The 21,768-nt window shown below is 47.2% G+C and overlaps 2 protein-coding genes across 2 annotated transcripts; both read left to right on the top strand.

The window, feature by feature from the left end:
- Positions 1-1,078: 1,078 nt before the first annotated feature.
- Positions 1,079-2,776, top strand: LOC131293046 (uncharacterized). Its single transcript, XM_058321126.1, has 3 exons — positions 1,079-1,123; positions 1,216-2,487; positions 2,576-2,776. The coding sequence occupies exons 1-3, from the start codon at positions 1,079-1,081 to the stop codon at positions 2,774-2,776; spliced, it is 1,518 nt and encodes a 505-aa protein (XP_058177109.1).
- Positions 2,777-17,938: 15,162 nt separating this feature from the next.
- On the top strand, positions 17,939-19,501 carry LOC131293047 (uncharacterized; the record flags this gene model as incomplete). Its single annotated transcript, XM_058321127.1, has 2 exons — positions 17,939-19,213; positions 19,301-19,501. Coding segments are annotated over 2 exons (1,476 nt in total), but the record flags the coding sequence as incomplete, so codon positions are not given.
- Between the last annotated feature and the right edge of the window lie 2,267 nt (positions 19,502-21,768).

Genomic DNA, 21,768 nt, shown 5'->3' on the forward strand with positions numbered 1-21,768 from the left:
CAGTGCAAAAAACATCCATTTCAACAAAAGTTCCATTCTAGATTCAGCGTAAAGCGGTAGGGCAAATTGGACCACGCAACAGCGGAAGGATCAAAACAAGTACCTGAGATCTTGTTGCGGCTTCATATTTACACACGTGTTTGGGCGTCGATGGCGGGGCTGAGGAGTGTCGCGGCAAATTGCATATAGCCACGCCGATACGCAAACGATCGTACGTACGTATACATTCTTCCATCGAACGATCGAACGATGGTTAGAATGTTCATGATTGCTCTAATTCAACCCCAATACTGCTGCAGACAGCCAGTTCCGGTGCATCCAGTTGGATTTTTATTTAAGTTGAAAAACATGCATTCGTTCCACCAATTTGACCCCCTAAAAATAACACTGAGGCAAACACGTTCCTTTCAGCTGCTGGTTTACAAATTTGTGAATAGTTCAAGATTACATTTCTTCACACATTGAAGCAAAAGCGATATGTTAGTCGCACAAAAAGGAGAGTCCGGAAAACAGGTTGTCAACTTGGGGGAAGGTCCTTTAGATTGGTTTACAAATTGTTCGGCTTTGCTTTGCAACACAATGGCGGTACGGAATCCCACAGACACACTGTCCCTGTGTCCCAGCGGAAACAGCCATCCAATAAGCGACGTGGTCGCGAGGAAAAAAGGGGTTGGTTGTTGGAGGGGGAGGGGAGAGGGGAGGGGGACTTCCATTCTAGTCTGCTGTTGGGGAAAAACATTTTTCAGAAACAGAACGAAGCCAAGAACAGCCTCGAAAAAACCCATGCCCACGTCGCACTGGGACGCTATTTGGACAGCTGCATTTTCGCGTATGCGTGTCCGTGATGGGCGGAGCGCGCGCCATCACCACCACCAATGCTCCCAAGAAGCCGAGTGCATTGCAAGGCGCAGTGGGACGTTAACGTGCAGGCGAATAACCTTCACGAAATGGTTGCTGCCAAACGCACACGACGATGGCCGGAGCGGCCCGGCCAGGAGGATCGTTCGGCAAATGGCACGCTACTATAAATGGAGCCATCGGAGCCAGGGGGCGACCAAAAGCAGCAGTATTCTGCAACATGAAGGCGTTCTGCTTCTCTTTGGCGTTCCTCTGCCTGGTCCAGGTAAGTCTCTTGCAACCACTCCAATCGGCAGACTTGCCGATCGCGAACGGGAATTGTACCGCACGCTTGAAGTTGATACCCTTTTTTTACAGACCATTCTGGCCCTCCCGCGACCAGACTTCGGTATCAATGGTGATGTCGCGAACTCGGACAAAACGGCAGTGGCGGCGGACGGGTTAAAAGCTGAGTTTATTTTAACCGGACTAAAGGACATCACACTTACAGCCGGCTACACCATGCTGGGAACGATGAGAACTAAGCTGATCGCCATCGGAGATGCCATTGAAACGAAAGGCACGGCTCTGGCGACCCAGCTCAAGACGCTGTCGTTGGACGATGTCGGTCCATACACACCAGCCTTTGGGTTGGTCGAAACCAAGCTTACCGAGCTAGAGACACTATTTAGAACTGGACTTGCCACATTAATATCGGAACTTAAGACTGCCATACGAGAGAATAATGCAATTAAGATTCAGTTCGATGATGCTTTTGGTGATGTGTTAGCAACGATCGGAACGTTCAGAACCGCACTGGGAACACTGAAAACGGATGTGGGTAAGGCGCAAAGAGCCGCCGGAACGTCGTCCACTGTCTCGACAACCATTATCAAGAAGAACATCGCTGCCAAATCGGTGACCGACGTAATTACTAACACACGCACGCTCCGTGCGAACGTTCAGCTGGTTAACTACATCATCAACAGTTCGCTGGAGAACCTGGATCTGGCCGACGAGTTTATTGTGGAAATAACGGGAGATGCAGAAGATCATGTCGGTTTCTATGCTACCTCAGTATCGGACTTCCAAGATTACCTAACAATTGAAGAGACCGCAACCCTCTCCGCGGAAGTCGATGACAACGAGCCGGACACAGTAAGCGTTTTGCTTGCCGAAATCGATGCAGCGTTAACAGCAGCTACTGGGTACACGTCTTCGACACTCAAATCTGAGGTGGAAGGTTTAGGTGACGCTTTGTTTAATGGTTTGGAGGCCGCAAAAACAGCGTTTGGCACGTCCTTAAGCGAGTACAGCGCAATTGTTCCCGATTACTTCGAGGATTTGAACGTTGATCTGGGCAATGCCCTTTGCCTCCCAATCGAGACGGTATCGGAGGCGCTCGCCGCCAACGCGCCCAACTCGGACTTCTGCTTCAGCAAATATTCGCCACGAGTGGTCGCACTGCTCAGTCTCACCATCAGCGCCTTTGATATGTGCTTCCAGCGCGAAGTGGACAAATTTGTAACGCTGGAAGAGGTCGTCGCTGCTATCGTCGTTCAGATCGGATACAACTTGGAAGATCTGTACGGCAATCTGGCTACGTGTCTGCTCTTGGACGATCCTGACCTAACTTCATGCTTTACCACTGTGAGCATTTGTTTCTACCATAAGCAGCGTGCGACAATCGCAAGTGGTTTGTGCTCATCCGTCTCCATGTTGTTCACTTCCGTTTCAGATTCAACCATACTATACTGCGCTCGCGACCCAGGTCACGGAGCACACCACTACCCTGTCGGACCTAGTGGACGCCGAAGCCCAAGCCAGCGAAAATCGTCTTGGTGCGTGCCTTATTTCCTCTCTGTACGTGACTATCTTCCAGGGTATGGAGATCAGCGATGACACTGGCTCTTGCATGCTCAATGGCCCCCAGGCATAAAACTAGGCTGCTACGTTCAGTTGTAGCGTACATCGTCTAGCTAGCGATGGTTCAATCAGTGAAAATATATATTTGAAAAATATCGTGCAACATAAATAAACCGAGTTACGGCGCATTATTCATCCTTGCTGCTAGGCACTGCTCAACTTTAAACATTGGTTCATCCTTTTGTTCATAAGTTCGTTCCAATGACATATTACAACGGGCAAAGTATGAAATGCCCACGCTTAAATGCGAAAATAGTGTACAATATCACAGGCAAGCCTCAACTCTGCTGTTCTAAAAATGTCTCAACCATGCTATAGAGGCTAACATTTGGTCTATTTATTGGCAGTTTCATTAAGTTGCATCACATAAAACTGGGGACTGCTGACATTTTTCCAATTCTACTGCTACATCGGCTTGGTTCACCTACCTGGTTACCTGGGTTCGTTGTTTGGTGCATTGACTGGCTTTTTAAATCCGCCACGCGCGTCAACAGATCAGCTTCGGTTGGACGTTATCGTTACCATTCCGAATCCATCTTGTTGACGACAAAGGGGATTTATATGAAATCCCCCACCTCCCCCGTCTCTGTTTTCAAGGTTAAACCGGCCGGTAGCAAGAAGTTCTGCACAGGGCAACGCGAAACCTACCATCCTAGCCCGAAGCTTTGCGTGGCTGGTGTTCGGCCAGAGAAAACAAACAGTCTGACTTCCCTGCGACGGATGTACACCAACGGCAACAACACGCCGTTTTGAACACGATGCAAAACGGTGGCCCCGAACCGAGGAGTTGTTCGAACCAAGTGCCCCAAGACACGTTGTGTTTGCACAGCTTGGAGACGGTGTGAGACGCCGTTTTCAAAATGGCATCGGAACCCCGTCACCGACACCTACGTCGGGGACACGTAGCCTGTTTACGGCAAACTGGTGACTGCTAGGATTGGCCGTAGGTACTTTGGCACACGCGTATTATTTCGCATGGCGAATGTAAGATGTTCGATTTGTATTGACTTCCACTGGATGGTCGTGGAAATGGGCATATAAAGCCATGCCGTGCGCTATGTGCTAATGGATGATATGTATTTTTATATTTTTGACCCAAACCTCAGTTCCGGACGGGCGTACGCACAAACATCGTACCAAAACTCGCTCATACCTACGACTAGGTGATGACGTATCGCAATCCTTTTCCCGGCCGATGTACGGAAAGTACACGTCGACGAGTTCGTGCAGCTTTTGCACACGTTGCTCACCTATTGCCGGCAAATACGTCGACACGGTAACAAAACGGCAATAGGCGGGTACGTCGCCGTTTCGATTGCGTTTGTTTGCACAGATTGCCCCGAGCCAGACGAGCGGTTCACGCAACGGGACGGCCACGTTCGCACCGCAATGGCGGCCAGCAAGCAACGGCATCGCAAAGCGTGTAGCCCTCGCGACAAATACTATCATCGATTTAGATATAAATTCTCACAGGATTCCACTATGCTCCATTAACAGTCCGCAAGGCGTACCAGTAACAATGAGAACGTTTGGGTTTGCCGTCGCGACGGTGCTCTGCGCCATACAGGTAAGTGTTCCGAACTCCAGCCCGATGTTGCTCGTGTGACTTAAGCCATTATTCTTTTCTATCCGACCCCTTTCCTTCTGCCAGCTCACCACTGCACTCCCACGCCCGGACTTTGGTTTAAGCATTGACGTGTTCAGTGCTGACAAAACTTCAGCTGTTGCCAGTACCGCTAGCACCGATGTGGACGCGCTATGGAGCACCGATGCTATCACTCTGACCTCCGGTTATGCGACTTTGAGTGATATCCTGACCGAAATCACGGCCATCGGCACCGACTCGTTAGCGTTAATAAAAGCAGTTTTGGACGCCATCGTCGCCCTTGCTGATGCGACCACTGACCCGACCGGTGTCTTTGAGTCTGCAACAGACGCTATCGCAGAGCTGCAGACTTACATCAATTCCGTGTCCGACGGTCTATCGATCAACTACGGTAATCTGGATGACGCTTTGTCAACGAACCAAATCGTTCTCCAGCTGGAGGATGCCTTCGGTGAGCTTGATTCCAAGTTGTCAGAGCTTGACGGCACGCTGACCGGGCTACAGCATCAAGTAGAAGCTGCAGTTACGCAGGCCGGTTTGGGCTCGGTAACGAAGGCTATCCTGCGCCAAAATGTGAACGTCTACGTTACGGGCGCACTTACCGCATCTACGCTGGAAGTGGGCGCCACCCTGCAGCTGATATTCTTCATACTCGCCCAATCCAAGGAGTTCCTCCAGTTGGCCGACGCCTACATCAATGACTCCGGTATCGCAGGCCAGGAGGCCGTGAGCTATATCGACGAGCAACTACAGGCCCTTGTGGATGAAGTAGGCCTATACCATGATGCTGCCGCTGACATCAAAACCTTAATCCAGGAAACGTTCAACGCGGATACTGATTTGGCTAGTTACGATTTTACCACCATCTCAGGTATCGGAGACGAAGCGGATCAGATGGTAATTGTCTACGGAGACGAGCTTACTTCGACCATAACATCTATTGAGGGTACCTACACCACGTATCAAAGCAATATCCCCGACGTATCTACTGGATATGATGATTTCATCATCAACCACGGTTGCAGTCATATTTACGAGCTTGTCACAGTGCTTATCGACCAAGGACCGTACGCCGAGTACTGCTACGAGAAGTATGGTGACGCGGCCATTGCACTCTTCGAAATAAACGCTCGCACGGCTGGACAGTGCGTTGATCTGGAAATTACGCGCTTGCTCACGCTGCAGGACGTGCTGATAAGCATTGCCGAGCAGATTGCGTTCAGCGCCGAGGACCTGATAGATACATTGGATACCTGCCTGGATTACCCCACGGAGTGCAACGATAGCGTAAGTATTATAAAAAAGAAAAATGGCTTCATATATTCTCCGTTCAAACAATAATTGTCCATGCTATTTCTATTTTAAAACAGGGCATTGAAGACTACCTGCATAATCTGCATAGCGAAATCGACGACTCTCATTTGACGGTGCTGACAGATCTTGTGGAGGCCGAAACCGACGCCGGACTGGCCCGCCTGGAAGCATGCTTTGTAGCAGCCAAGTACGATTTGGTTGCGGAAGTCGCCTCACTGGAGGCGGATATCACTGCGTGTGAAGATGACGGACCGAACTAAGCGACATAATGTCCAAAGCAAAAATATTGAAGCATGTCACGAAACGACCCAAGCTAAACTTATCCTACCAATTGGTTCGCATAATTATTCATTCTAGAAGAAGCGCCATAGAAATAGTAAATAAAATTATTCAACGCTGCCCGTAAACAGTCTGGTGAATGATTATTTTTTTATGAGAAAGTGGATCAATATAATGAAACAAGCGAGCATAAGAAAGAGCCGAACAAAATTGTCCTATAAGAAAGTTAGTTTTGCGGTATAGCAACGAGCGCCAGGGTCCCTGGTGGCGTGGAGTTGAGCTCAGGCCAATCTCGAGCAACTTTACACGAGAGAACTCTTGCCAACATATTTGCATTTCACGGCTCTGTTTCGGCACTAAACGCTAGAATGATCATACATTATTCTACGCTAACTACAGTCAGCCACAACATTTAGCATACAACCAAACGAGCACTGGATTTTCATCCAAAACGCGCGCAAACATTGCCCTAATTTATTTTTTAAAATTTAGTTTGATAGCAAATTTATCAGACAACACAAATATATTATTTTTTTAAATTTAGTTTGATAGCAAATTTATCAGACAACACAAATATATACAGACAAGATAAATATCTTTTTACATAACTAGTCTGTATTTTTAATGGTAACATAATAAGTGGAAAGAGGTCCTTTTTTATCAACGCAAAATTACAGATCTTCTTCTTCTTCTTGGAGTAACGACCATGGTGGTTAAGGGCTTAACGAGACTTTTTTTCCCCTTTTGTACGTTGATAGTCAGTCCTCTCATACAGAGGAGGTGGTGAGCACTTGCGCTCATAGGCCGATTTTCTAACCGGCGCTACCGCTCGGCTGTCGTGGACCTCCGGCGTACAGATCTATTATTATTATTATTATTATTATGTGGCACGATATCCCCTTGTGGGATCAGGCCTCTCTCAAAAGAGAGTTTCAGTGACCGAAAGACAGTACAGTTGGACCCCGCAGTACGCTATACTCGAGATACGCGAATTCGCAATACGCGATTTTTTACAACTGACAGCTCATAGCGTTGCTTGAGTTCTGATTAGTCAAATTTACTTTGTTTTGGTAAAATGAAGTTTTTAATATGCACTTTTTAACAGAGATATAATGATACAATAGAAGAAATGAAAACACTTATTAGTGATTTGGATAGAAGATTTGTTAAAAAAGTGGTTCCCTCTCAGTGTCAACTCTTCAATATGAGGCATCAAACGATATGGCAGAGGAAATCCGCAATACGCGAAAATTCGATATACGCTATTGCGTTCGGTCCCAAACATTCGCGTACTGCCGGGACCAACTGTATATTATAGATCGGTAGACGGACGGCTGTCCGTAATACCGGAGGGTGCCAGACTCAAGATTCGATCCCACACCTGTGGTGTCGATTCCACTAAATGTGCCATGGGATTGAGGTCCATTGATCTAGGGAAGTGTTTTGAGTGACTTAAGCACATTTTACGATGCCAGTACCACACGACGTGTTTGTAGGTTAGGTTTGTATCGTTGTCCTACTGGAGACAGTAGTCACAAAGTAAGATAATTTTTTAACGACAGGTTATTGGTCATGTTTAAAATTGTTCAAATAACCCATTTTGACCATAATGGTTTTGTTAAACTATATACTTTAAGTTCTTCCAGCTGGCATTGAACATTAAGCACAACGCTCCCTTCAGCGTGTTTGATGGTGAAGGCCAAATGCTAAATCTCTGGCATCGAATCAGATTGCTACCACGTCATCTGCCTATTTTATGACTCGAATAGATCGGCTAATCGACGAACAAGACATTTTATATGAACTCTTTTGACGTCACAGTAAGCTTCATTTCCAAATCACAGTTCCATCATCATGTACACCTTTTGAAAGACAGGCTTTTTTGAAGTAATTCAACCCAGCAAAGTGTTCCTGTGAGCGATTCCCCAGTTGATGTTAGCACTGGCGTACCTTCTAAGAGTGTCAAGTAATTTCTAGACCTGCTTTGGAATTCTCTATAAGGATTCATTCTTAGTCTTCTAGTCTTCTCGTTCGTCGATTGTTATAAAAATCAATTTCTTCCTCTGGTGGTAACGTTTTTAAGTGTCCCTTTATTTTTCACTTTTAGGGGTCCGCGACAGCCGAGCGGTAGGGCCGGTTAGAAAATCGGCCTATGAGCGCCGTGGCTCACCACCTCGACGGCGTGGGTTCGAATCCCACCCGGTCCCAGACTGGACCCCCTCCCCTGTACGAGAGGACTGACTATCCACGTACACATAGGGTCAAAAGTCTCGTAAGCCCTTAACGGGGGCAGGCCAACAAGGTCGTTACGCCAAGAAGAAGTTATTTTTCGCTTGTCCACCTCTGTCAGTATTGTAGATCGTGACCATTTGACCGCTAGTTGTAGTCCCCGTAAGAACTTTGTGTGCAAAACATATCTATATCCATGGTACAAGTGGCAATAGCCGTTCAGATCCCATTTGGGTAAAAAAAACTTGCCAAAGTGCTAAATTCCTAGGCTCTGTTCAGGCTCATAGATGGTCAAACTACTAAAGAAACTTTGCTTGAAACATACTAAAGTTCCCGAAGTAAAGTTACGCTTAGTAAAGACGAAGGTGTATGGTCGATTTTGCGTTGCTAAAACCTGCCTGTTTTCAGAAATTATCTCTTCTTCTTCCACTCCATATCTATAAAAATGAATGTTTGTATGTTCGTGATGGTAAAACTCAAAATCGGCTGGACAAATCTTGATGACGTCTTCGTATGATTTGTTCCTTTTTACCTTTCCTTCCGTTTTTAAGGAAGGTTTAGGAAAAAAGAGAATTTGACACTTCCCAAGGAAAGGCCGGTAAAATTCGGTAAAAATATATAAAAAAATAAAATTTACCTTTTCTAACGTAAACGCTTGGACTTATCTCAACAATGTCTTCTGATGATTTGTTTCTTTTGGTCCAATAAAAACAATGCAAGTTAGAAAAATCCTTAGAAAAAGCCAGAAACCCAGAAAACTCGATAAATGCTTTTTTCCATAAAAAACATTGAAACTTATTAAAATAAGTGTTTGTTTGTTTTAAACCAAACCTGAGCCAATCTTGACGATGTAATCAGATTATTTGTTCGTTTTTATTAATAGAAAGTTTAAAGAAAAGACAACTTTAATATTCTTTAAGGAAAAGCCGGAAAATGAAAAGATTTGTAAAGATTGCATTTTTCATACAATCAAATCAAATATACGATGTATAACTAAACTAAGAAACCGCTTGGACGATCTTAACGAAGTTTTGGGATGATTTTTTTCCTTGCAAACCGATTAAATTTGTGACAAGTCATGAGTCCGAATTCCCAGATCATCGAATAATTTCATCTCGGTTAATCAACCAGCGATCACCTAGATCACGTATATTTGGTTCTGATAGGCGTTGAATGAATTTTGTTGAGTGGCAGAATAGAGCTTTGTTGCTAAACAAATATGAATGATGAGTAAGTTCAGGGAAATCTATCAAACAAGTTTGCAGTACGTCGCCTGAAGGGATATGACGTTTTTTGGCATTGAAGGAGATGAGATAAGTATCAAACGAACCGATACGTTGTTGTGCATTCCACAGTTTTTGTTTTTTATTTCAATGTTTAGTTTATCTGAAGAATGGTTAAAGAATTCACCAAGAACTTTTGAGTCAGGAGTACAGCAAGCAAAAAAAAAAACACATGAAACGAGATTCCAACTTGCAGCAGCGATTCTAATCCGAGATTATTGCTTGATTCGGAGTAACTTCGCATATAAATTAAATGCATCGGAGAAATGAGTATGCAAAAGCAAAGGTGCCCGGTACATGGACACAGAGGGGTGTTTTCATTTTGCGCGAACACAGTTACAAATACAGTGTGAAAGTGTCTATACTCAATATAAAGATTATTTCGATGAAGCCATAAAAAGTCCCGTTGATTGTGAGATACGTATAAAAATGACATCGCCGAAGATATTTCACATCACCTTTGAAAGGGAAATTTTGAACAAAAAAATTAATGTTCTAATGAAGCATTGGTGTTGATTGAAATTGTGAGTTTTTTATGAGTAGCATTCTATTGACTGAAATTCAAATGCCAGCACCAATCGTCGAATTAAAAATGTTCTACAGTATGTCCCATAAAAAAATGCGAAAATTTTCAATGCTTATTTTTGGATAACTTGAAACATAATTTATACCGTGACACATGACGTGTGTGTAATCATCTGGTAGTATACTATGAGAAGATGTAATCAAAGGAGTGATTTTCGAGTAATAAAGTTGAGAAAAATGCACGTTAATACATTGTGATTAGTTTACTGCTCGCCCAAAAGCCCGTAAAACAAATTGTATCGATCGCGGGATGCCACCTGGCTACTGTTTACCGTATCCAACGATCACTCCTTGATGGACCACATCCCATGAAGTCAGGGTCAGCCGTCATCGTATTCTCTGGTGAAAAAATATTCATCGACCATCCCGTGTCTAACACACGTACAGACAGATTTATATCGCCTAAGAAGATTGAGGATGTTCCAGAGAACCTGAAAATGAAGTTTACAGCCAAACATTTGGCCGGAGTCATAGATTTTGAGACCGTTTCGCCCAATAGCTTTAAAATGCCTTCTGCATTTATCAAAGCTGAATTAAATTTTAATACCAAGGTTAATATGAACATTTTGTAGGACCACGTTCTGCCATGGATAAAAGCCATCTTTGGAGCACAAAAACACGTCATTTTCCAATAGAATGGAGCCCCGTGACGTACCTCAAAAAGGACTCAACCGTGGCTGAAGAAAAACATGACGTTTTTGGCAATTACATTAGACCTCCCACCAGCCGGGCTTGAACCCTTTGGATTAAACAACATGGGCACATGTTCAGGTTATGGGCTGTGAACGTTTTAGCACCACCGTTGGATTGCTGACAGCTTCAAGCTCAATGAATCCAGCTGGACCATTGCGCTCATATCAATTGATTAATCGTATTGACAATGAAAACGAAGCCGTGAATCGTTCACTGGAATTTTAAAACATTCTTTGGATTTGTCTGATTTGCGCGACTTAAAGATGGATTTGTTATTGTTATGTGTCGACATCTTCATGAACCGAATCTATGGGGCTTCCCTTGAGTTTCAATAATTTGTTACTCCAATATTAGCGTATTGTTAATATGGGACGAGGCGAAGTTCGTTGGATCAGCTTGTTTTATATAAACAAAAACAGGAAGAAGTAGTAAACATGCAGTTTGTACTTTTCATTTGAACAATAAACAAGCTACAAAAGTAAATTTATAACAGAAAAAGTTATGTAGTTATGAGTTGTATGCTCAATTTTGCGGCCGATTATATGTAGCGCAAACCACATCTGTTAAAAGAAAAATATGCAAAGCCAGCATAGGTAACGGTTCAGGGACTGTGGCCAAAATAATGACAAACAGGAATGGCTTTAGGTGCAATTCTCTCCGGCGAGGATCTTCAGTGTTGACGTTCTGTTTGAACAGATTGTAGCTCTGTCTCACGGAGCGTGACATCGTTCGCAAACGGTAACCTAAAAAGCAATGCATCCACTTCGCGTGTTCGTATCGCAAGGCCTCCCGAAGGAACGCTAGCTTGCACCGAGAGCAATATAAACGTCCATGGAATTCTGCAAAGCTCCATAAACAGTCCGCAAGGCGTACCAGTAGCAATGAGAACGTTTGGGTTTGCCGTCGCGACGGTGCTCTGCGCCATACAGGTAAGTGTTCCGAACTCCAGCGCGATGTTGCTCGTGTGACTTAAGCCATTATTCCGACCCCTTTCCTTCTGCCAGCTCACCACTGCACTCCCACGCCCGGACTTTGGTTTAAGCATTGACGTGTTCAGTGCTGATAAAACTTCAGCTGCTGCCAGTACCGCTAGCAGCGATGTGGACACGCTATGGAGCACCGATGCTATCACTCTGACCTCCGATTATACGACTTTGAGTGATATCCTGGACGAAATCACGGCCATCGGCACCGACTCGTTAGCGTTAATAAAAGCAGTTTTGGACGCCATCGTCGCCCTTGCTGATGCGACCACTGACCCAACCGATGTCTTTGGGTCTGCATTAGACGCTATTGGAGAGCTGAACGATTACATCACTTCCACGACCACGGGTCTATCGATCAACTACGGCAATCTAGACAACGCCTTGGACACCAACCAAATCGTTCTCCAGCTGGAGGATGCCTTCGGTGAACTGAACGACAAGTTGAATGACCTTAGCGATGCGGTAGGAACCCTACAGGACGAAGTGAATGATGCAGTTGCGCAGGCCGGTTTGGGCACGGTAACGAAGGCTATCCTGCGCCAAAATGTGAACGTCTACAATACGGCCGCAGTTACCGTAGCTACGCTGGAAGTGGGCGCCACCCTGCAGCTGATATTCTTCATACTCGGGCAATCCAAGGAGTTCCTCCAGTTGGCCGACGCCTATATCAATGACGCCGCTAGCGCGGCTGGTGATGCCCTGGTTTATATCGACGATCAACTACAGGCACTTGTGGATGAAGTAGGCCTATACCATGATGCTGCCGCTGACATCAAAACCTTAATCCAGGAAACGTTCGACGCGGATACTGCTTTGGCTAGTTACGATTTTACTACCATCTCAGGTATCGGAGACGAAGCGGATCAGATGGTATCTGTCTACGGAGACTATCTTACTTCGGCCATAACATCTATTGAGGGTACCTACACCACGTATCAAACCAATATCCCCGACGTATCTACTGGATATGATGCGTTCTACGGCACTGAAGCAGCCGATCACATATACAATGTCGTCACAGTGCTTATCGACCAAGGACCGTACGCCGAGTACTGCTACGAGAAGTATGGTGACGCGGCCATTGCACTCTTCGAAATAAACGCTCGCACGGCTGGACAGTGCGTTGATCTGGAAATTACGCGCTTGCTCACGCTGCAGGACGTGCTGATAAGCATTGCCGAGCAGATTGCGTTCAGCGCCGAGGACCTGATAGATACATTGGATACCTGCCTGGATTACGCCACGGAGTGCAACGATAGCGTAAGTATTAGAGAAAAGAAAAATGGCTTCAAATATCCTCCGTTCAAACAATAATTGTCCATGCTATTTCTATTTTAAAACAGGGCATTGAAGACTACCTGCATAATCTGCATAGCGAAATCGACGACTCTCATTTGACGGTGCTGACAGATCTTGTGGAGGCCGAAACCGACGCCGGACTGGCCCGCCTGGAAGCATGCTTTGTAGCAGCCAAGTACGATATGCTTGCACGAATTGCCGATATGAATACGGATATCAGTGCATGTGAAGATGACGGACCGAACTAAGCGACATAATGTCCAATGCTAAAATATTGAAGCATGTCGAGAAACGACCCAAGCTAAACTTAGACTACTTGTTGGATTGCATAATTATTCATTCTAGAAGAAGCGCCATAAAATATTAAATAAAATGATTTAATGCTGCCCGTAAACAGTCTGGCGAGTGTTTTCCGCTTTATGAAAATATGAGAAAATGGTTCAATATGGTAATAGAACTAGTTGAGTCACAGGCAAACACAGCTGTGTAATAACAAAGTTAAATAATGCTTGTTATGTGTCTGATGCATGGACTACAGGTGGTGTATATTGAAAAGAACGCGCTACTTGAACTTCGGAGGATATTATTAAAAGTTTGACAGAAAACCACCCGAAAAGAATACCAAAAACCTAAAGAAAAAAAATTTAGTTTAATATATTTTGATTAAATCCACGAACAACCCACGGAACAAGAATAAGAAAAATTGCATTCAGAAAATCCTTCGATTTGAACGAGACAAAAGATGGGTTAAAATGATGATGAAGCGAGTTTAAAGATAAAACACAAGGTAGAGTGCTTGATTGTATGGTGAGGTGAAACATTTTCGCTCCACGGTTGATCCTGCAGAAGTGCCGAGAGCACCAGATCCCGACGTACTACCTTTTCATCGACTTCAAGGCGGCCTTCCACCCCGTAGATAGGAAGGAGATATGGAATACCATGCGACAGTACAGCTTCCCTGAGAAGTTGGTATGGCTGCTAGAGGCCACAATTCGCGAACATGCTGTCGGATCCGTTCGAATCTCACCGGGATCTGGGGCAAAGTTATGTGCTTTCCTGCCTTCTATTCAACATCACTCTTGACGGTGTCTTGAGAAGCGCGGTCTTAGACAACTGTGGCACGATTTTCGCGGATGACAGCGACATTACTTTACTGAGAAGACCGGTCGTTCTGTCTGGCCATGATTCATGAACTCTGCTTATGGCGGACTCCAACGCCATTGCTCCCGTCCATCTTTGGTGGCGTATATAAGCAGGGCGCGTGGAGAAGGAGAATGAACCACGAGCTAGTAGAGCTGTATATCCCGATGGTGAGCCGGATATCCCGACGGTGCCGAAGGCTCTCAGGATCCGTTGGTTAGCGCGTCCCATGTCCCACCAGCGGCACGCACGGCACAGTGGCATCCGATGCACCCGGGGATGGAGAGCTGAAGCCATGGACCGAGATGCCTGGCGAACGATTGATGTACAGGCCATCTCAGCACGACGTGCTCAACTATGAGCGTGCCAACTATGAGTTATGCAACTGCATAACTTACTATACGATGTCCTACATGACAGTTTACAGTGTTTAGGTCTTTCTACCTAAAAGCATATTGGAAATCTTACTCGTAAATAATGACCTTAACCAGTTTAAATGATAGATAGAGCTGTTGGAATTCAGTCATTTTTTTCAAAAGTATAATCAAATCACTATGTTTATAATACATCGTAATTATATACAACGACTCACTTGGAAGTCACGCCAGATAGCAATGGAACCCGACACCAATTGGGCCGCAACTGTCCTAGGCTGTCAAATTAAAAACTTCATCAACACTACCTGACCGTGTCGCATCTTTAAGATTGCACACTTTCTGACGAGACAAACATAGTTCTTGATACTCATCTATTGAGAACGAGTCAATTTTTCATTTCCCGAAGAGGGAAAACAAAGTACACCCCTATTGTCGCCGTACGGGTGGGATGAGGAATGAAGCTGTTTCCCAAATTCAAAGACATTCTAAGCTAGATGTAGTGCAAGGGAAGTGATTTGGAAACGGCCAGCACCTGGCATGCGACAAATGGTGCGCATTGGGTAACAGAACGCTGCGCCCGGCATATCGACACACTTTTCTGTTAGCTTTTCTATAATGTAATGTTTTCCACCGTTGCACCGAGAGCTGTTGATATAGTTGGGCTGGTGATGCAGTGCACCGCAGTGATGCAAGTAAGGCTTGGGGTAAGATTTCGTGTATATAAACGCGTCCGTTGCCCGGTTCGACGGTGATAGTGTTTCGGTGGATACGTCTGATCGAAAGTAAGCTGCACAGAGATCGCACGGAATAGAACGATGGGAGGACCAGGCCACCAACTAACGGCAGTCGTTGCTAGCGTCGCGCTGCTTTTCCAGCTGCAGGTACTCGGTGGTGTCAATTCCCTGGCAAAATTAATAAGATCAGACTGACGTTTCCAACATCAGCTCACCATAGTAACGTGTGCTCGGTTACTATAGTTATCCGATATTGGAACGCCAGTCTCATCGTTAAATGCTGTAGAGATTGTAACGCAGCGCTCTTTGATGCCTGAATGTTAACGTTCCATTTCCACCACAAACCAGGCCAGCTGGGCTATGCCAAATCCGGACTTTGGCATCAACGCCAACCTGAACGTCCGGAGTGATGTAGTGAGCGAGGCGTCGCGTTTGAACAACGCCTTCACGGAAATCAACAGCGTTACGGTAGAGCTCACGAGTGGCTACACGTTGCTGGACACTGTGCAGAGTACGATTGTCGACATTGGAACCATGGTCCAGGACGCTGGTACAACACTGGCTCAGCAATTGCATTCTCTTGCAACAACCAACGGACCGAACAATATCGCCACCGCCTTTGGTTCCGTTGATGCTGCCATCGACAGTCTGAAGGTTTTAATGGACACGGGGCTCAACTCTCAGCTGGATTTGCTACTCGGCCTTACCGGCCCGTTCATCAAGGGGAGATTTCTGGATGCATTTGAATCCATGCGAAAGGGCCTGCTCCAGCTATCGGAAAAGCTGCGGACACTGCAGGATAGCGTGACGGCAGCAAAGGCGGCATACAGCGGAATGGGCCAAATCCCGTCAAGCATCGTCCGCTCGAAGGTGTCGGCCAGGGTGCAGAACGCCGCTTTAGCCGCGATTGTGGATGTCCGCGCGAGAATCGGCGCTATCCGATATATGGTGCAAAGCACACTGTTTGATTTAGAGCAGGCCGACGAATTCTTGATAGATGTCACCAGTGAGGCGATCGGTGAAGTCGAAGAGATGCTCGAATATACGCTTCAAGAGTTTGCCGAGGTCACTAGCGACCTGCAGGGTGACGTTCTCTCGTACGTCCTGAATTCGGTTCAATGCGTTCTATTCCCACAGCTACCCGTGATAGACAGTTTGGTAGATCAGATTTCGTCGGTTTCCTCGTACGCGACAAGTTTGGAGCCTTCGCTGCAATCGCTGCTAGAACGATTTACGGAGTCCTCCCTGGCAGATGATGTGTCTCAGTACGAGAACTTCTACAATGAGTACATTTCAGACGCACTCGCTCTGCAGAATGACCTCGAGGAGTTCTTACAGGACGAAACTTGCGCTGCGATCCAAGAAACCATCAGGGTGCTCGTTTCCGGCGGACCATACAACAGATACTGTTTCTACAAGTACAGCGACCGGGTGTATAACCTGTACGAGTTGCACATTCTCGCAGCCAGCAAGTGCTACGAGGTCGAATACAACCGCCTCCGGACGCTGGAAGATTTGCTGGTGGATTGGATCGATCTTATACTGTACGATGTAGAAGATCTCGCCTACCGGCTGGCAGTATGCGTCGATCTACCGAGCAACCAAGACTTCTGTCTGACTACGGTAAGCACTTGCGTGGTCGTCGTAATTTTCTTTTACTAACTAAACCCTTTTTAATTGTTGCTCTAGTACGGCTATCTCCTCAACCAGCTCGGTGAAGGATTACTGGCAAAGGTTGTCCTCTGGCTAGGCCTCGTCGAGACAGAGCTGGATGCCAACTACACTCGGTTAGCGGCATGCGTAAAGTCCGCCAGATACACGACAGTGCACTCCGTCAAGGCGATTTTGTTCCATCTGGATCGGTGCGTCGAATGCGGACCACGACCGGACGAATCCTCCAATTCCAGCGAATCAAACGAAACGAGCGAAGCGATGCTCATGTCGACGTAATGTCAGTGGCTTTGCGCCTTTCTTTATCTTCCCTCCTAGCATAGCCCCCAATTTTTCTAAGCCAAATCCTTCATTGAAATAAATAAACAAGTTTTTAGCAAAAGTAATTTCCCGAACGTATTAGTAACTTTGTCTCTTTTCTCCCCAGACCATCTGTACGTAATCACCATTCGACTAAATACTTTCTTCGAGGTCACAGTGTTATGCCGATAGTGGTCGTCTCTATGGTCGCTAGTCCATCCGAAATTTTACAAAACCTCAAAACCAGACAGCCACCTACCGGCCCAATCTACCACAAATAAACGAAAGTAGAGACAAACAGGTACGCCTCCATGTCGCAAACGAACGCCGAAGCAGGTTGTCAGTATCGGTTGTTTTCAAGAGCCGCGCTAGAGGATTTGAGGACAAACATGCCACCGTCTGACGCAAACGGCCTCGGGCCACGGTTTGTTTGCACAGCCGCAAAAGAGGCGACGCCGACGTGTACGGAAAATCTGTGCACGCTCGTATAGGGACGAGAACAACGCGGCTCGAGTCGAACGGTTGATCGACCCACATCAGTACCGTTGACGGTCTTCCAGAGAATTAATGATGAAATTTGTTTACGGTTGGCTTGTGCTGGGCCTGCTGTACCGGGTGAGTAGTGGCTCCTGTGTGCCAGTTCCATGATACGAACTGACCATGTTTTGACTATGTCGCTTTTGTGCTACAGGGTGCGCTTGGAGACCCTCGGCCAGACTTCGGCATCGATGGAAGCGTGGCGGGTGCAGTGAAGGTGCTTACTGTTGCCAGCGATGCCGCGGTCGAGTTTGACGCGATCGACGAAAAGACTATTTCGCTGGAGTCGCACTACACTCGCCTGTACAATCTGCAGACTGCACTTACGACGATCGCCACCAACATTGCTACCACGGGCCAGGAGTTAACCGACAAGCTGGAAACGCTTGCCCCAAGCACCGGTCCTCTGCCGGACGTTTTTACCGACGCGACGAGCGCGCTCACCAGCCTGCGCACATTACTGGAAACGGGGCTGAGTGACCAAACCGATGACATTCAAACGATGGTTGGCGACTACATCACCGATATGCTTACCGATGCCAGCGACGAGCTGCTCGACGCACTATCGCGGCTCGAAACGCAGCTCGGGCTAATGCAGACAGGTATCGAAGCTGCGACCACGGCCTACGGCGCACCGGACGTACCGGCCAGCTTCATCCGGCGGTATGTCTCACCGAAGGTGATCTACGAGCTGCAGCGCGCCATACACGACCTCAAATCCGACCTGCCCCTGGTGACGTACATCATTGGGCTGACGCTGGGACATCTGGAGAACGCCGACATTTACCTAGCGACCGTTATGGAGCAGGCGAATAGTGCAGTAATCGAAGTAATCCGACAGTACGACGGCTTTAAGCAGGAGCTCCTGGACAACACGTACCTAGTGTCGGACGGCATCGCTACTCCGTTCCGGCTTACCTACACTGCTCAAGTCGACGGGCTGAGATTTGCCATGACCGAACTGGAGCAGCTGGGCTCTTACTCGGATTTCCTCGAGCCAGTGCTGACCGCGTACACAAATGCACTCGAAGAGGCCAATCGGAACACCATTGCCTTCGCCGCCGAGGACACGTTAAACAGCTATCTTGTTCGGGTCGTCACACTTGATGACTATCTGGACCGGTTCTACGATGAAAAGCTGTGCACGCCTGTGCAAGCCATTATGCAGGTGTTGATCGCCTCTGGACCGTGGGCCGACTACTGCTTCAGCAAGTACTCGCCCCGCCTACCCGAGCTGGTGTCGATCAACGCGAACCGATTCCAGCTATGCTACGAGCTCGAGGCAGTTCGACTGGAGAAACTGTACGAGATCGTCGATCGGCTGGTCCAACAGATCCTGTACGACGTGGAGAATCTCGCCGAAGACATCCTGACCTGCCTCTACCGTTGGGAGAATGGCTCAGATTGTATTGCCCTGGTAGGTCGTGGTGTTTTCCAACACTCAGCTAAGTTTCTCAGTCTGCATGTTTTAATTCATCACACGCTTTTCCACCTCCCTTCTCAGATCGGTCCGTACTACCTTGAGCTCGCCCAAGTGATAGTGAATAAGCAGGAGGACCTATCCGCCATCCTCGAGCACGAAACGGACGCTAGCTACAACCGCATGGCGGCCTGCGTTAACGGCGGCAAGTGTGGACTCCTCGCGTCCGCAGAAGATCTCGTGGCGGATATACAAGCTTGCGAGCTCGATGGACCCAACGCCTAACGCGGTGTACGGGCTGCCCTGTGCACTGGGTTTTACAAAAAAGATGGGTAGTAAATATTGGAAACTCTGTTTTTGTTTGGGAACCAATTAAAAGCAGATAATAAAAAAGTTAAGATTTTGGGTTAAAAGATATTTTCCTCTCAAACGTCCTTCGTACGAAGAAACATAAGCCTGTTGAAGTTGGCTCCATATGCTGGGAGAAACGATACGAGTCGCGAAAAATATCACACTTCGATAAGTATTCAGCTGAAATTCTAAGTCACTTCACGTGCTCCCTTGCTCGTATGTTGAGGTTAGGTGCACGTCCATAAGCAGTGGAGCAAGTAGAAAATTGTGGACAGCTTCTGTTCAGTACAGATTGCAAATTGGATTTAAAAATAAAGTTGTGTACCGATGTTGACGAACCTACAGCACTACAATGTATAGTTTCAAAAAAAAAGAGCAGATCTTATTATACCTTCGTAACATTTCATCGAATTCGCAATCTCATTCCATGGCTTTTTTCAAGGTTACTTCAAGGTGAAACATCCAGCAAGTTTCTCGACATTCACGACGAGCGCAGTGCCCTCTTGCGAACGGTACGACGGTGGCACAAGTTTGTACAGCTGCATACCGAGCTGGCCAAATTTGGTGAGACGGAATACTACTTCTCCCGCCCGTTTCGTTTGTTGTTCTTGCCTTAGAAACGTCGCGCTTCTTTTTTGTTGCTGTGTCCGATACCGTCGCGGTGCGGTGCGGTGCTATCAGCAAAACATTTGCACAGGAAGGAAGTAACCGTCTTTCCCGGTTCAGAAGTGCACGGCGTCCAGCCGGACAGTGATAAACGAACGGAGTAGCGCTCAGTTGCGCGGTTGCTATAATCGATTGGTGCAAAGCAATGGGAGGATCGAGACATTTCTGGACCGCCGCTTGTTGGCTGGTCAGCGCAGTGCTGCTGCTCTGTTGCCTGGTAACGACGAACGATCACGTGGCGTTAGAGTATGGACAATGATGATGATGAAGATAATTTGTTTTCTCTCCTCCGTTTTGTCTCGCGAACCTTTTCGACGATGTGACGTTTTGATAGGGAGGCGGAGAAGCATTACCGTTTCCGGATTTCGGCATTCCTGGACCGGTGTCCAATAGTGCCAAGGTGCAGACGATCGCTAACAACATTCAGGCGGACTTCTCCAACGTGGACGAGTACGGTATCGACGTGGAATCTAACTTCCAGGATCTAGCCACTATTCGGGACATCCTATACTCGATCAGCCAGGATGTGGCGACGGCCGGCGAAGCCATTGGGACAGCCTTTGCCACCCTCGCCACCAACACCGGTCCCTCCATTGATACGGTGTTCAATGCGGCTACCAACGCCATCACCAGCATGGAGACACTGCTGTCGCAAGGTTTTAGCGACGAGTTCACCACCCTCGAGGACATCATCGGTACGTACGTTACGACCGAGTTCAGGGACAGCTTCGGAGAAATGGGTACCGCGCTGGCTAATCTGCGGCTAGCGCTCGGCCGGCTGAAGCCGGGAATCGAGCAGGCAAAGGCGGCGAGCAAGAACTCAGCCACCATTCCGGCGGCGCTCATCAATAAATATGTTACGCCAAAGATGATGCAGGACGTGCAGGATACACTGTATCGGACCCGTTCGAACATACAGGTGATCACGTACACCGTGACGAACACGCTCGACAAGCTCGAGGTGGCGGACGCTTTCATCATCGACATTACGGACAAAGTGATGACGGATATCACCGAGGTAGAGACCGAGTTCGATAATTACTCAACGGCGACCCTCACCATGGCTGGAGAAAGCTCGGACGGGATTGCCGCGGCACTGCAGGCAGGATACGAAACCGAAACGGATGCGATTGCACTCATCCAGGACGAGCTGGACGCTAGCACCGATTTTACCGACAACTTCGCACCGGAACTGACCAAAGTCGACGACATTCTCGGCACGCAGGCGCTCGCTTCCTTGACACTCGACATCACCGACGGTGTCGCCGCCTACCTGGATCTCGTGGGTGCCGTTGACGACGACGTGACGGAGTTCTTCAGCGAGGAAGGCTGCCTGCCCTTGCTTGCGGTGGTGCACGTGCTGATCGACAATGGTTACTACGCGACGTTCTGTTTCGAGAAGTACTCCTCATTGGCGTACAACATGTTCGCGAACTTCGTGGACATGGTGGGCGACTGCTACGCAAACGAGAACGTAAAATTCGATTACCTCTACGAGGCCACTGAGCCGCTGGTACAGCTCATCCTGTTCGACG

Source organism: Anopheles ziemanni, chromosome 2 (assembly GCF_943734765.1).
Source record: "Anopheles ziemanni chromosome 2, idAnoZiCoDA_A2_x.2, whole genome shotgun sequence".
NCBI classification, from domain to species: Eukaryota; Metazoa; Arthropoda; class Insecta; order Diptera; family Culicidae; genus Anopheles; species Anopheles ziemanni.